The following is a 14,938-nucleotide window of genomic DNA, read 5'->3' as shown; positions in this document are numbered from 1 at the left end:
CATTGAAGGGGAAAAAAATGCACAAATGGCATCTTTGTTTATATATTTTTAATACTATTAAAAATACACTTAGTTTAGTTTAGTTTATTGGCCCTTTCAATTCCCAGTACAGGTGTTATTCGTCGGTGTTATACAAAAAAATATATATATATGAATATACAATTTTTATACAATTTTAGCTAATCACCAAGGACCAAAAGGTGTAGACTGAAGCCTAAGCTTATGACGCCTACCCTTTTCACAAAAAAATGTTAGCTTTTATAAACTAGTGCAGTGTCATTAATAAATATAATTCCATACAGTATTTGTATAAGCAATAATACAATAATACAATAGTACATACACATACACATATACATTCATACATACACACGCGCATACAGTGTATACATATACATATATATCTGTATACATACACACACACATACATACGCATATACATACATACATACAATTCCATTTTTATTTTATATAGCGTCTAATACAACAGATGTTATCGCTAGACGCTTTCCAGAGATCCAGAACATGAACATAAACATAAACATAAACCCCCGAGCAATTATTATATAAACAATGGCAGGTAAAAACTCCCATAGTACATACATAGCCTACATACATACAGATGTCCATAGGTACATGCCTATGTGTATTATCCCTTTGTTTTATATTTATTAATCATTTTATATTTATAGGTGCTTTTGAATTGTAATAACGTGCTACACATTTTCATTTCTGTATTTAAGCTGTTCCACAGATTAACTCTCACTGAGATGCATCGCTGTTTAACGTTGGTTTTTGCCTTTGTTTTCCTTAACATAAATGTTCCCCTGAGTTCATATTGGCTAACTCTGCTTTGAATACTGTCAGGAAGTGTTTACACATGTAAAATATGCGCGTAATATCTGCGTTTAATCCATTTATGGACGTGAACAGAAGAGTAAACAGCTGTGTTTGACGGGTTGGGCCCGTGAAAAGGGTTAACGCGGCGGTGGAGGTTATAAGGCTGATTTATGCTTCCGCGTTACACCAACGCAGCGCCTACGGCGTAGGGTACGCGGCGACGCACAACGTACGTTGCGCGTTGCCGCGTACCGTACGCCGTAGGGTCTGCGTCGATTTAACGCGGAGGCATAAATCCGGTTATATAACCGCGCACTCTGCGCAGCAGCTCCAGCAGCTCCAGGGCGCACCGGGTCGCAGACACGCAGCACGGAACCGGCATCCATCCATCCTGCCATGGCACCTGTGGACCTGGAGAGGCCAGGTACGCGTCCTGCTTTTCCAAACCATCCCCAGGTCCTTCTGCGGGTTTACAGAGATAATAACGCACCGTTGTTATTACAACCAGACATCCGCGTCTGCGTTTTTAAACCTAAAACAGCCTCTTTAATGGTTTATTTCCGATATGCGCGTGTTCGCGGCTGCAGCCCGAGCTCAGCTCCGCCGGCTGCAGAGATGCGAGGATCCGCGACGGAACACGATGTTCCGACTGGGCCGATCTGTCTCAGAGTCGGGTTTCAATTTCACAACAACAGCCAGCGCCGCTAGAGATGACATTTCTGCGGAAGCGTGCACATCTGACTGAGAAAGATCGCGCAGATACCAGAAAACTGTAATATCCCCCAGGTATTGAGTTATTGATGACTCGCCTCCAGGTGGACGCCGACTGTCTACCTGAACTGCTGCTCTATTATAACCCCTCCTCCACCATATGTTTGTATAACAGTTTAATTACACTAAGAAGACTAAATAACATTATCACAATAGAGCGTATCTTTGAGGTCAATAGTTTAAAGTTGTAGAAGAATTATAATCCTACAGTTTGACGGATCATTCTTGGTATCTGGTATTATTAGGCCTACTTCTTACTTTTGCTTTACATGTTAAATATTTTTTTTCATATATTCAGTATTACCATTTCTTTCTTAAACACTGGCGTTTGTGTGTTAATTTTAACAGTTTTGTCTCAAAAGCAGCAGGGATGCTTTGCTTCAGATCTTTTCTGTTTGCAACTCTCTGTTTGACTACATGTGTTCCTGGTTAGACTCAGTCCTGCAGCACAAAGGATTTGGATTGTTGCACAAGTTTTTGTTGGTTTTGTTGCTTTGCTTCGTGGCCTGTGTCCTTCTTGGCCACATTTGACTTTATACGGAGGTTAGATATGTTGATTTATTTCAGAAGGAGCTATGAAAATGGGAACATAATGTGATGTCAGTATACTTAATGTTGTTTTAAAACTTTTTATTTGTCCTCAGTTGAGTAAGTAAGATTCCTGCTCATACCTTATTACCTTATTATTATTATTATTATGTTGCTCTGCTGAATGCTGTCTGACTGACAGGTCACTGATAACAGAGCCGTGCCACATCTAGAGCACTTTTCATCTGTGTTTCAGAGCCGGATTGTGCAACAAGTGCTCGTCCCCGGTGTGATTTTAGGAGGGGGACTGCTGCTCATCTGATAAGCAGCTGAGTTTGAGCTTTTCTCTTTTTCCCTCTCTGAGAAACATCAGAATTAGGTTTTTACTTTTCTCTTTCACGTGACACGAAACTCAACTGTACAAACACAGCAGCCTGATGGCCTCATCAAAACTGCTAAAATGTGCAGACTGCAAAAGTAAAACAACTTCCCTCTCTTGCACATGTTGTTCAGGGACACTTTGTGCAGCTGGATGTCTGGAATAGCTGAAGTCACACGTTTATCATTACTGCCGCCGCAGATGCAGCAGTGGAGCAGAGTTACTGTACTCCAGGGGCCAGATGATGTTTACAGCACCGCCTACACACGGGACAATATTTACAGAGGAGGAATCTGCGCTGTGCACGTTATTTTTGTCTCATGCACAGCCAGGCATGCATGCTCGGAGCACTTTAAGCCTGATATTAATTAGTGAGAGCGGACAAATTAACTAATATTTAAATGTGCATGCAGACAGTATTTTGAAAAATCCAGCCGTGCACGAGGACATCTGCTCTGATGTAGCAGCAGAGGTTGTTAATGACATGTGTATATCCATCCTGATCATCTCCGAGGAAGGATTTATGATCGATTACAGTTTGCAGCCTTGTGCATGTCAGTTGCAGACGAAGCAGAAAGAAGGACGCCCTACTTGGTCTCATCTCTGCAATCTGACTTCTGAAGAGTTCTTTGCTCTGAATTTATGGATCAATCGCTTGATTTCCTTTTTTTTCTGGTCAACAGTTTATTTAAAACAAACAAAATAAATGAAACTGATTCCATTTGCTCTGCTTCACAACCATGCCAATCCTGCCCGTCGTTGCTTTATCCATATTTATTTAGTCAGAACAAAAACAGTGTCTCCATCTGATCAAAGAGGGGGGGTTAGTGTACACTTGGAACATTTCAAAATGACAAGACCTTCAGAAATATGTTATTTTTACACGTGTGTGTTTATTCACAGGGTCTGAGGTTTATTTCTCTTACTGGAGCATTGCTTTAAAGTTTGCTCTAAAGTTTAAAGTTGAATATCTAACACTGTATGTTTTGCTCAAAATGCTCAATAATTTATAACTTTTAAAGTACTTCTCATATTTGGAAAAATCATTTCAAAACCTCCTTTGCTCATGTTTCAATCATTTAACTGAAATTTATACTTGACTCCTCGAATCAAAAGAACAACCTGTAACTAAGTAGTCAATGATGCTAAATATTTGCCCAAACTCACATTTTTTTTGAAGACATCTATATTTAAAAAATATATCAAATGTTATTATTTCTAGAAGTTATGTAGCCCTGCATGAACCAGTTCTTACTACTCACGTCTACTTTTAGAGATATGGGCACGACTGTAGTTCCCTGGAGTGATTTGAGGTGTGGGTTAGGCCTGGCAGACCCCCGTGACCCTGAACAGGGAGGAACATGTATTAATCCATGGATTAATGGATTTGAAATCCATCAATGCTTCGTTTCTTTTTAAGGTGTGTGTGTGTGTGAGAGAGTCACGTGTCGTCTGAAGTCCTGATTCTGACTGGGACTAAAATCACAGGTGTGAAGCATGAAAGGACATGACTGATAGATGATGGGTGCCGTTATCATCATCATCACCGCCACCATCATCCCTGGATCCCTCCCTGCTCTGGATCCGTCTTTCTTTTTATTTTTCCAAGACTTACAGATTTCAACAATTTTACAAACACGAAGTGCTGCATTCATGCAAATATTGAGTTCCGTACTCTCTTCAGCTTTCTCCTCTTGGACCTCCAGCCGTCTATTACCAGGTCAACCATCACAAGCTCGGTTGAAATTAGCATCTTCAGTTTGATCTGTGCCTGTTGGGGCTGACTGTATTCATTTAAATCCTCTATTTTGTTGTTTTTACTTTAAATAGTGTTGTTGTTCTTTCCAATACATTGAATAAATTATTCCATAGTTTCCATTAACGCAGCTAACGTGGACCTAAACCATTAAACCTCGCAGATACGAGAAAATGCCCCTGTGACTGAAAAAGTTTTATTTCTGAGGATCTTCATATCAGGTAATAGTTCAGAAAACATGAAATGGTTCCTACCAGGTCTTAGATCATGTATTTACTGTTGGTACTTGTGATGTGACTGACTTTTGATACCTTTAACAAAAGGTAAAATACTGTACAAGATGATAAAAAGAAGAATATTGCTGGAAGTATTCATCATTCCAGCGTTATTGTGAAGGCTTCAAGCATCATGAAACATCAAAAAGCATCAAATCTTCATCTAATTTAAGTGGGAAAGGATTGTTGTTATGATACAGACTTTGGTTTTGTTTCCTGCAGACGAGGCCAACCCCGATGACGGGAGTAAGCCCAAGAAAGGCGGCACCAGACCTGCCAAGGGACTGGAGACCATCGCCCCGCTCGTCCGCAGCGTGGAGGAAACCCCCGAACCCATCACCACCACCGTGCAGGGCACCATCCCCTCCTGGGTCAACGGCTTCTTCCTGCGCAACGGCCCCGGAAAGTTCGAGTTCGGAAATACGCAGTAAGTTGAAAAAAAGTGAAATATCTTGTTTCCCAAAGTCACAGAGTCTTAACAGATGCATTTCCTGGCAGTTACAACCACTGGTTTGATGGGATGGCAATGCTTCACCAGTTTAAGATCCAGAACGGCGAGGTGACGTACATGAGTCGCTTCCTGAACAGCGACGCCTACAAGAAGAACAGCAAAGGCGGTCGCATCATGATGTCAGAATTCGGTACCATCGCGATGCCCGACCCGTGCAAAAACTTCTTCCAGAGGTTCCTCTCTCGCTTTGAGGTGATCGGTAAGATGGCAGACAACGAAGGGTTAGCCTGGTCAGTCATACTCATTCGCTTTACAAAAACTTCTCTCACCTGAAGAGGCTCCAATTCACAGCCATTTTCCTCGGTACATAACGTACCGGGCCACGAGACACTATTCAAAACAACCAATATAGCTGCCGGGACGTGATAGTTTCTGTGACTGGTTGAAAGACAGTTCAAGGGGATCCAGATGTAGCTTCTCTTTGACCCGTTGGTACTTCTGCCTGCAAATCAAAGTCCAATCCCGAGGAATTAAGTCTGTGAATCAAAGCGGGAAGGAATGAGTGTGGCTCACCAGGCTAATGTAGGATGACATTCACGGGTGTTGCTTTGAAGAAGAAAGACACAGTTGGGGAAAGTGTACAGCAGTTGGCCTGCTGAGTTTAAAAAATAGCTTTATTTTCTCTTCTATGTTATTTTATTAAATGTTTTATATATATTGCTCTGCCTCACATTGAAGTAAGCAGTAACTCTTCTTCAAAAGAGTTCGCCGCTGCAGCTTGTGGGAAATCTCCATCAGATGGAGGAAGATGATACATTATTCAGAGTCAGTGTTTGTGCAAACTCTTCCCTCCTAAATCCCCGGGGGAGCCAGGGGTTGAGCTCCTTAAATGATCCACTCCGTCTGAGCCGAGGTTACGTAATAATTCACCGGGTGGGGGCTAGGGAGAGGAATTTTTACATTTCCTTACACTTTCCAGAGCTGCTGCAGGACGATAGATACAAGCTTAAGTTTAACCAGTTCTTCTTTGCCACAGAACCAACCGACAACGCCAGCGTGAGCTTCGTGAAATACAAAGGTGACTATTACGTCAGCACAGAGACCAACTTCATCCACAGAGTGAACCCCGAGAACCTGGAAACGCTGGAAAAGGTACCGTCACCGTCACCACGGAGACACGGGCCGGCGACTGTCGTCACTGATTGTTATGCAGCAGTTGCATCTTTTGTTTCGTACCTTTGTTTGCCACGTTTTCACGTGCATTCCAGTAGTTACCTGCTGCAGGAACACAGGACCGACGGTGGGTGTTTGCTGTCCATGAACTGTGGTTGAGTTAGTCAGGCCTGCTGCTGTGACAGATACTTGTCGTTAGAGCTTTTCTCAACTTCACTTTCTTTTGCCTGAAAACAAAAACAGGCCCTTCCAGTGAAAGAAGTAAGTAAGTAAAATGTATTTCTATAGCACCTTTGACAGACAACGGAATGTCACAAGGTGCTTCACAAAAAAATAAAACAACATCAATAATAACATAAATAAAACACTACAGTAAAAGTAAAAATACAATAAAAACAAGACAGATAAAAAACTCCTAAAACAACCATCTCACTACTGATGTTTAAAAGCTCGGAGAAACATTTTGTTGTGGTTTGGTTTGCTAGGACCCAGGGCTGTGCGATTAATCGATTTTAAATCTAAATCGGATTTATTAATCACAATCGATGTTAAAAAAAGGAAATCGGAAAATCGATTTTCCTTTTTTGCAGCTGGCTGCATTACAGACAGAGCTCGTCTAGTCATCTTTGTTTGGTCAAGAAAATTGTAAATGTTGTCACTTGCACTTCATTCCCAATAGGGAAATTTGTTTGCTATTTTTCTTTAAAAATAAAGATAAAATATTTGAAACAATTTTTTCCATTGTCTTCTGTAGTTTTACCAAAAAAATCTAAATCTAAATCGAAAATCGGGTTTTCAGAGAAAAAAAAAAAAAAAAAAAAAAAAAAAAAAAAAAAATCGGGATTTTATTTTTTTCCAAAATCGCCCAGCCCTACATAGGACCCAAATGCAGGAGAGAGAGGGAGGCCAGAGGCAGGAGTTCTCAAAAAACAAAGGATTTATTCCAACAAAAGGTAAAAACAAAGCGCTGCAGAGCAGGATCAAAAACACAAGGAACAGGGATCAAAAACTAGGAGCACATGGAGGAGGGAACAGTACGGAGCGACAGGGAACCAAGGAATGACAAGACAAGATATACTGAGGGGATAACGAGACATGACGAGACACAGGTGCAGACACAATCAGGGCAGATGGGACACAGGCGGGGCAAGACAGAAACTGAAAGTCACAAACTGGGGGGAAGTGTCAAACCCTGACACATTTGGGTTTTAAGTTTGCTCTTAAAAACATTAATGGTGTCCAGAGACTGTAGAGACGGTGAGAATAGAAACTGCAGAATTTTGGACTTGCTGAAGACGAGACAGTCCTTTCTTGAAGATGTCAGGACCGAAGGCCCCAGACATCAACGTTCAGGTGCCCCCCCGCCCTAATTCAGCAGGACTAAAACTCACCTGGGCCTCCATCTGACTTGCAGGTGGACTGGAGCAAGTTCATCGCCGTGAACGGAGCCACGGCTCACCCGCACTACGACCCAGACGGCACCGCCTACAACATGGGCAACTCGTACGGGAGCAAAGGTACGGCGCTGCACTGCAAAAACCTAAAAGTTAAAAGGCCTTGTTTCAAGAAAAAATAAGACTGTTTTCAGACTATTTTGCTGGTTTTAAGAGTTTTAGTCAAGAAAATATTTCTTACTCCAGTGGCTGAGATATTTCTGCTCATAATAAAACAAATTTCACTAGATTTAGCAAAATTAGGCGTATTTCTAGCAGGGATGTTTCTGCCAGAGGTGGGTAGAGTAGCCAAAAATTGTACTCAAGTAAAAGTACTGTTACTTCAGAATAATATGACTCAAGTAGAAGTAAAAAGTAGTCATCCAAATAATTACTTGAGTAAAAGTAAAAAAGTACTTGGTGAAAAAACTACTCAAGTACTGAGTAACTGTTGAGTAACGTCTGATTTATTTTTTTAACAACCATTCAAACAGACAAAAGTACAAAATAATCATCTTCAGGCAAATTAAATCAATAAAATAATAAAATTAATTAAAATTAATGAAAAATAAAAAATAGCTTAAATTAAAATAATCTTAAAGTAAATTCAAGTACTTTAATAAATAATAAAAAAATAATAGCAGAATAAAAAATTAAATTAAGCACAAGTAGCACAAAATTTCAAGCCTTTGTACTTTTCTTTTTTAACCAGGCAGAACTAGAACAAGCCCATGAACTCATAGAAACTCTGTGTGTGTTTGAGTCTGTAAATGTGACAAAACATGCAAAAACAATCATTTTTCCCAAAGAATCCCAAAGAATCATGACGCATACACGGATAAAAGGGATAAAAGAAAAGTAACAGCTCAACGTGGCCTAATGTAGCGGAGTAAGAGTAACAGTTTCTTCTTCACAAATCTACTCAAGTAAAAGTAAAAAGTATAGTGATTCAAAACTACTCCTAAAAGTACAACATTTCCCAAAACTTACTCAAGTAAATGTAACGGAGTAAATGTAACGGGTTACTACCCAGCTCTGGTTTCTGCAGTGTGTTCCTGGGCGCCTGTTTGCATCAGAGAGTGAAAACCGTGACAGTATTTTCCCGTCGTTCCCAGGTGCCCTGTACAACATCGTCAGGGTGCCGCCCGAGAAAACAGACGGCGACGACACGCTGCAGGGAGCCAAAGTCCTCTGTTCTATCGTGCCAACCAACAAGTCCCATCCCTCCTACTACCACAGCTTTGGTGAGGCAGCCCTCCCCGATGTCAGTCTCTGGCCGCCATAACGCTCAGTGACATCACTCTCCTCCTCCCAGCCATGTCTGAGAACCACGTGGTCTTCATCGAGCAGCCCATTAAGATGGACCTGCTGAAGATCGTCACCTGCAAGATGAGAGGGAAGGCCCTGAGCGACGGCATCTACTGGGACCCCAAGCTGGAAACGGTCTTCCATCTGGTCAACAAGCACACCGGGAAGGTGAGATGGGACGGGAAATAGAACTGCTGCTAAAACACTCCCTGTAGCTGTTTGTTCGTAAGCTAACATCGTGTCTGGTCCCGCAGGTCAGCCCCATTAAGTACCACACCAAAGCCATCTCCACCTTCCATCAGATCAACGCCTTCGAAGAGGACGGGTTCCTGATGCTCGACATGTGCTGCTCGGATGACGGACAAGCCATCAGCAATTACCTAATCCAGAACCTGCGCAGCTCGGGAGAAGCACTAGATGAGGTCAGTGTAAATTATTTAACTTCAACTGCCGCCTGCTGGGCAGTCGTGGCATCTCTGCGGTGCGATGATGCTTCACTGCTCCTCTGTCCTAGGTGTACAACACCACAGGGAGAGCGTACCCTCGGCGATTTGTTCTGCCCCTGAACATCACCGGCGAAACCCCGACAGACCAGAACCTGAACACTCGACCTTCCAGTGAAGCGTCATGTGTCAAAGTCAGCGCGGACAAGGTGAGCTGGAGCTGGACACCTGCATCTCTGACGCATGAGCTTCCACACACAGGCTCCAGGAGCTGAGGGTCCTCGTGGTTGGTTGGTTGGTGGGTTGGTTGGTTGGTTGGTTGGTTGTTTGGTTGGTTGGTTGGTTGGTTGGTTGGTTGACAGGTTGGTTGGTTGGTTGGTAGGTAGGTAGGTAGGTTGGTTGGTTGGTTGATTGGTTGGTAGGTAGGTTGGTTGGTTGGTTGACAGGTAGGTTGGTTGGTTGGTAGGTAGGTAGGTAGGTAGGTTGGTTGGTTGATTGGTTGGTAGGTAGGTTGGTTGGTTGGTTGACAGGTTGGTTGGTTGGTTGGTAGGTAGGTAGGTAGGTAGGTTGGTTGGTTGGTTGATTGGTTGGTAGGTAGGTTGGTTGGTTGGTTGACAGGTAGGTTGGTTGGTTGGTTGGTAGGTTGGTTGGTTGATTGGTTGGTAGGTAGGTTGGTTGGTTGGTTGGTTGGTTGGTTGATTGGTTGGTTGGTTGGTTGGTTGGTAGTAGATAGATAGATAGATAGATAGATAGATAGATAGATAGATAGATAGATAGATAGATAGATAGATAGATAGATAGATAGATAGATAGTAGGGGTGTAACGATACACTAATCTCACGATACGGTACGATACACGATATTGAGGTCACGATAACGATACGATACGATATTATAGCAGTATTTACAATACAACCTTGCATGAGGAACATATGACTAGAAAAAAATTGTCTTTTATTTGAAAGACACAAAATACTAAACAATGCTGTGCGTTTGCCCTATTGTTACAGTTTGTAATGCTTTATAATTGTTTAAGTTTTAAAGAGAAAGCCAGGCCAATAATTTTCCACAAACTGAACTAAAGGTAAATGTCAGGTTTGCATTATGCATCTTCAGTTTCATACAAGTAAAAATACTTTGCCACAAACTGAATAGTTTCTCTCATGTATGATTTTACTTTTTTCTTTTCCAGAAATTTAACAACTACAATTAAATAAATACCTAAAATTTTACATCATAAAAAAGATTGATTCATGCTCACCTTATAAGTGTAAGAGGAGATTTATTTTTGTTGATAAGGTTATTTTGGTAATTCAGGGTTCATTATTTTATAAATATATTCTTTATATTCTGTCTACACAATAGATTAATATTAATAATCCAATATCGCGATACACTTTGTCACCTCCACGACACGTATTGTGACGTTTTTGTATCGCGAAATTTCATGGCACGATATATTGTTACACCCCTAATAGATAGATAGATAGATAGATAGATAGATAGATAGATAGATAGATAGATAGATAGATAGATGGATGGATGGGCACGGTTGACTAAGGATCATGAGTAATTTATGTGCAACAGTTTCCTGATATCCTGGCAAACATAAAACTCACCTCCATATTGCTCTTTCCATCAACCCAAACATTAATTAATGAACCTCAACCACATAAAACAGAAACTCTCTCTCTATGTCGACAGGTTTTCTGCCAGCACGAGGATCTCCATGGAGACGACCTCTACGAGTACGGCGGCCTGGAGTTCCCTCAGATCAACTACAGCAGATGCAACGCCCGCCCCTACCGCTACTTCTTTGGGTGTGGCTTCAGACACATGGTGGGGGACTCGCTGCTGAAGATGGACCTGCACGACAAGACGTTCAAGGTGTGCTGGGGAGGGAATGAGACATTGATTGATTGATTGATAGATTGATTGATAGATTTTATTTAAAACATAAGCCCAAAAAATAAAAATAAATAAATAAAACAGCAGAACAATAAATCAATAATAAATTGCTAAATTGGTGCATAATTTCGTCTTCTTTGTTCCGTAAACAAAGTAGACGAGAATTAATAAATATAATAGCATGTTATGCTCGAAAAAGGAGTAGGAAGAAGTAAAAAGCTTATGAACTCTGACCCCTTGAACTCACCACTATTTTTTCCAATTGGACCCTCGTTATTAAATATGAAAGAAAAGAAAAAACTTGACATAGTTAAAGGTTGCACATATTAATAGTAAGAATGTTATAATCACCTGAGTGATTTACCCTGAGTCCCTATTACCTAAAAGCTTTTACAGCAGAAATAGTTGAGCAAACGGAGCTTTTCATGTTTGGCTTAATTAGTGGAGGCGAGCCAGGGTGCAGACCGTCGGCAGCAGGAAGACACGGGGCTCTTTTCAGACGTCTGGGGAGTAATTTGTCTCCACTCTGCAGGACTTAGGACCGTGCTGGAGAGGCAGGCGCCTGCTGTGCGGAGGAATATCTTTAGTAACTTTAAAAGAAAAAAGTTTCAAGTCATTTTTGTGCAGAGAAACTGCAGCTCTTAAACCACACAGAATAAGAAATAGCTTCACGTCTGGAACGGGGAATTAAAGACGACATGATTAAACTCTGATCCACTGTTTGTGAACGTTGCAGGTCTGGGAGCAGAAGGGCTTCTACCCGTCAGAGCCGGTTTTTGTGCCTTCGCCTGATGCCGTGGACGAGGACGAGGGAGTCGTCCTGTCGGTGGTTCTGACCCCTACACAGGTAAAAACATTACTCCTTCCATCCACCCAAACATTCGTTAAAAAGACGGGCTTGAGATGTGATATTAGTGATATTAGTCTCCAGTACGAGGACACTGGAGCAAGGGGACATGTGATTGGGGGGTTCTGAAGACTGAAAGTAAACTTTAATTTAAAGCTTTCATTAAAATGAAAGCAAAATGGTTTTGGTTTTACTTTGACACTTATGTCAAAGAGCCCAAACTAAAGAATATCTGGCTACATGAGTCAGATTTGTGCCTCGGCCGGTCCGCTAATCCCCGGTCAGAACCGATCTATCGCTGCTCAGTCATTGATTACACGAGATGCAGATGTGAGACCTGTAGTCTGGTGCATGACATCCATCAAAGTCATTTAATGATTTGTTCATCTACACTGCAAAAACTAATTTATTAGAAATTCAAAAAGCCTTGTTTCAAGAAATAATAAGACTGTTTTCCATCAAAGTCATTTAATGATTTGTTCATCTACACTGCAAAAACTAATTTATTAGAAAGTCAAAAAGCCTTGTTTCAAGAAATAATAAGACTGTTTTCAGATTATTTTGCTAGTTTTAAGAGTTCTAGTCAAGAAAATCTTTCTTACTCCATTAGCTGAGATATTTTTACTCATAATAAGACACATTTGACTAGATTTAGGAATATTAGGCTCAATATTTCTAGCAGGGCTGTTTTTGCAGTTATTTAACTTCATGATTTGTATTCATGTAAAAAAACATACCAAGGAAAAGGACGTCTGTAAATGTGAACTTTTGGACATTTCCACGGTGCAGGTCATGTGTTATTTAGGCGATGGCTGTGTTTCTGCGTTCTCGTGGGTTTTTGGTGTTAACTCCACCGAATCTTTCTCTCCAGGAAAAAGCAACGTTCCTCCTGGTTTTGGATGCAAGGACGTTTGAGGAGGTGGGAAGAGCCGACGTGCCCGTAAACATGGCTTATGGCTTCCACGGTGCCTTCGCCGCGTCTTCATAAGCTCGGTGACGCATGATTCTGGTAAAGGCTGAGCGAGGGATTTATTCCTGTTGATATTTCAAACACAGCAAGAAAACACGGAGCTCCTGGTTGAATAAAACCTCTCCAAGGTCTTTATTAAACATCACATAAAATCCCTCAACCTGCCTTTCAAGTGTCTCTGGTACTGACTGTGACAAAGAAAACTAAACCAAGTGTTAAATCCCGACTATATTCCCGAATTACTGCCGGATTATACACTGAAAATGTTTCGGTTTATTTCTAAGCATATTTTAGCACTTAATTAACTTGCGTATATATTAACGTCATTTAAAAAAATTATGCTTCTTTTGCACCAACAACAAACTGACAGTGTCCTTAAAAAACGACGAGGAGGTCTCGTCGTTGTTAAAGCTGCTCCATGTAGCCGTAACACTTCTGACCACAAGGGGGCGCTCACCTCTGCCGCGGCAGTCCGTCTGGTCAACCACTACAGGTGGCGCCTTGTCCTGAGGATTGTCCAGGGGACAAGAGTCCAACTTCTGAGTCCAAAGAGAAACTAAGACATGTTGCAGTTCCTTGAATGACCACTGGTGGCTCCGAAAATTTATAAATTGGAAACAAAACACAAACAGCCTGGTTCAAAATCAGTTTTGGTCTCCACAGCTACATTTCATAACCATGACGACATTTTGGGGGGGGGACTTTTTTTTATTATACTGCATCCGGTAAAGCTAGATAAAGTAACAGTAATTCTTTTGATTGACAGCATCACTTTTGCAATTCAGCGCTAGCACTTTCCTGACCGTTGAGCTGTGACTAAAGAGCTTAAAGGACTTATTCTTTCACATTTTATAAATAAGACCTTTCCTTCTCCAGTTAAAGTAGCTTGAGGCAAGAATAAGAAATGAGACTCATTAGCGCCACGACAACCGTCGGGGGTACTGCAGCCAACAGCAAAGCCGGCACGGGAGAACGCGCATGCAGCGTCATGTGACGTCACATCCGCAGCCCAGCGCGGGAAATTCGGGCCCAGAATTGCAGTGCATTTTGCAGCACACAGCCTGTTCAAGGCAACAGAGAGATACGGTAGAGGGCTCATTCTTTTTGGTTTGGAACACTTCATCTGACATTATTACTAGAAAACTTAAAACGTATATGCATTTTTTCATAAATCCTGCCTCAAGCTCCTTTAATTGTACAAACAGCCATGACTGGCTGTGGGTCTAAGGCTCCAAAGAGAAAGCTTGGCTAAGCCGCAGGCAAATGTCATTTATGCTTTGGCCACTCAGGTGACATTTGAAACCGGCGGTCCTGCTACCGACACCGCCCTCAACTCCTCTAGGGGGTAGAACCTATGGGTCAGGGTCCCCAGGGCTTGTCCAGTTCTTCCTATATAGTTTATTGGCGCTAAAACATACATTTGTGTGTGCGGTGCTGCCCCCATGTGGTCAGAAGTGGTGTTGCTACACAGAGATTTAAACCTATTAAGGATAGGAAATGAGTTGCCAAAATGAATATTTTTATGTATTTCTATTGAACACCCTGCTCTTTTTACTATCTTTTTTTTAAATAAATTGAATGCCTTTTATACACTTTTCCAATAAATGTTTAATTAAATTTGACTTCTGTGAGTTTTTAAATACTTTCTTCTGTCACGCACCGTATCTGCAGCATGATGAGGTTCAGGAACGCGCTCACAAGAAAGATGAGCTTCATTATTTAAGGCATAATAACACATTTCACAGAGAAGCACAGGAAATGGACAAAATCAAATGTTGTGAGACTTCATATTACTCTCGACGGGTCTGTCGATACAGATCACATTATAATTAAATCTGCAGCTCACATTTGATTTG

At 41.5% G+C, this 14,938-nt stretch overlaps 1 protein-coding gene across 1 annotated transcript; it reads left to right on the top strand.

Annotated features, from left to right (window-relative positions):
- The first annotated feature begins 1,151 nt into the window (after nt 1-1,151).
- LOC133459694 (carotenoid-cleaving dioxygenase, mitochondrial-like) lies at nt 1,152-14,704 on the top strand. The gene is made up of 12 exons (XM_061739888.1): nt 1,152-1,264; nt 4,772-4,976; nt 5,048-5,259; nt 6,037-6,152; nt 7,588-7,690; nt 8,722-8,850; nt 8,922-9,082; nt 9,169-9,336; nt 9,429-9,566; nt 11,062-11,244; nt 12,002-12,112; nt 12,984-14,704. Exons 1-12 carry the CDS (start codon nt 1,237-1,239, stop codon nt 13,098-13,100), a joined length of 1,671 nt encoding a protein of 556 aa, XP_061595872.1. The 5' UTR covers nt 1,152-1,236; the 3' UTR covers nt 13,101-14,704.
- The last annotated feature ends 234 nt before the right edge of the window (nt 14,705-14,938 follow it).

Source organism: Cololabis saira, chromosome 14 (assembly GCF_033807715.1).
Source record: "Cololabis saira isolate AMF1-May2022 chromosome 14, fColSai1.1, whole genome shotgun sequence".
NCBI classification, from domain to species: Eukaryota; Metazoa; Chordata; class Actinopteri; order Beloniformes; family Belonidae; genus Cololabis; species Cololabis saira.
This window is presented reverse-complemented; position numbering and strand designations above follow the sequence as displayed.

Bases quoted from the DNA above. Each gene is read 5' to 3' on its own strand.
- LOC133459694 (XM_061739888.1), top strand. From the start codon at position 1,237: ATGGCACCTGTGGACCTGGAGAGGCCAG. The intron at 1,265-4,771 runs GTACGCGTCCTG...TGTTTCCTGCAG, and splicing joins TGTGGACCTGGAGAGGCCAG to ACGAGGCCAACCCCGATGAC. The intron at 5,260-6,036 runs GTAAGATGGCAG...TCTTTGCCACAG, and splicing joins CTCTCGCTTTGAGGTGATCG to AACCAACCGACAACGCCAGC.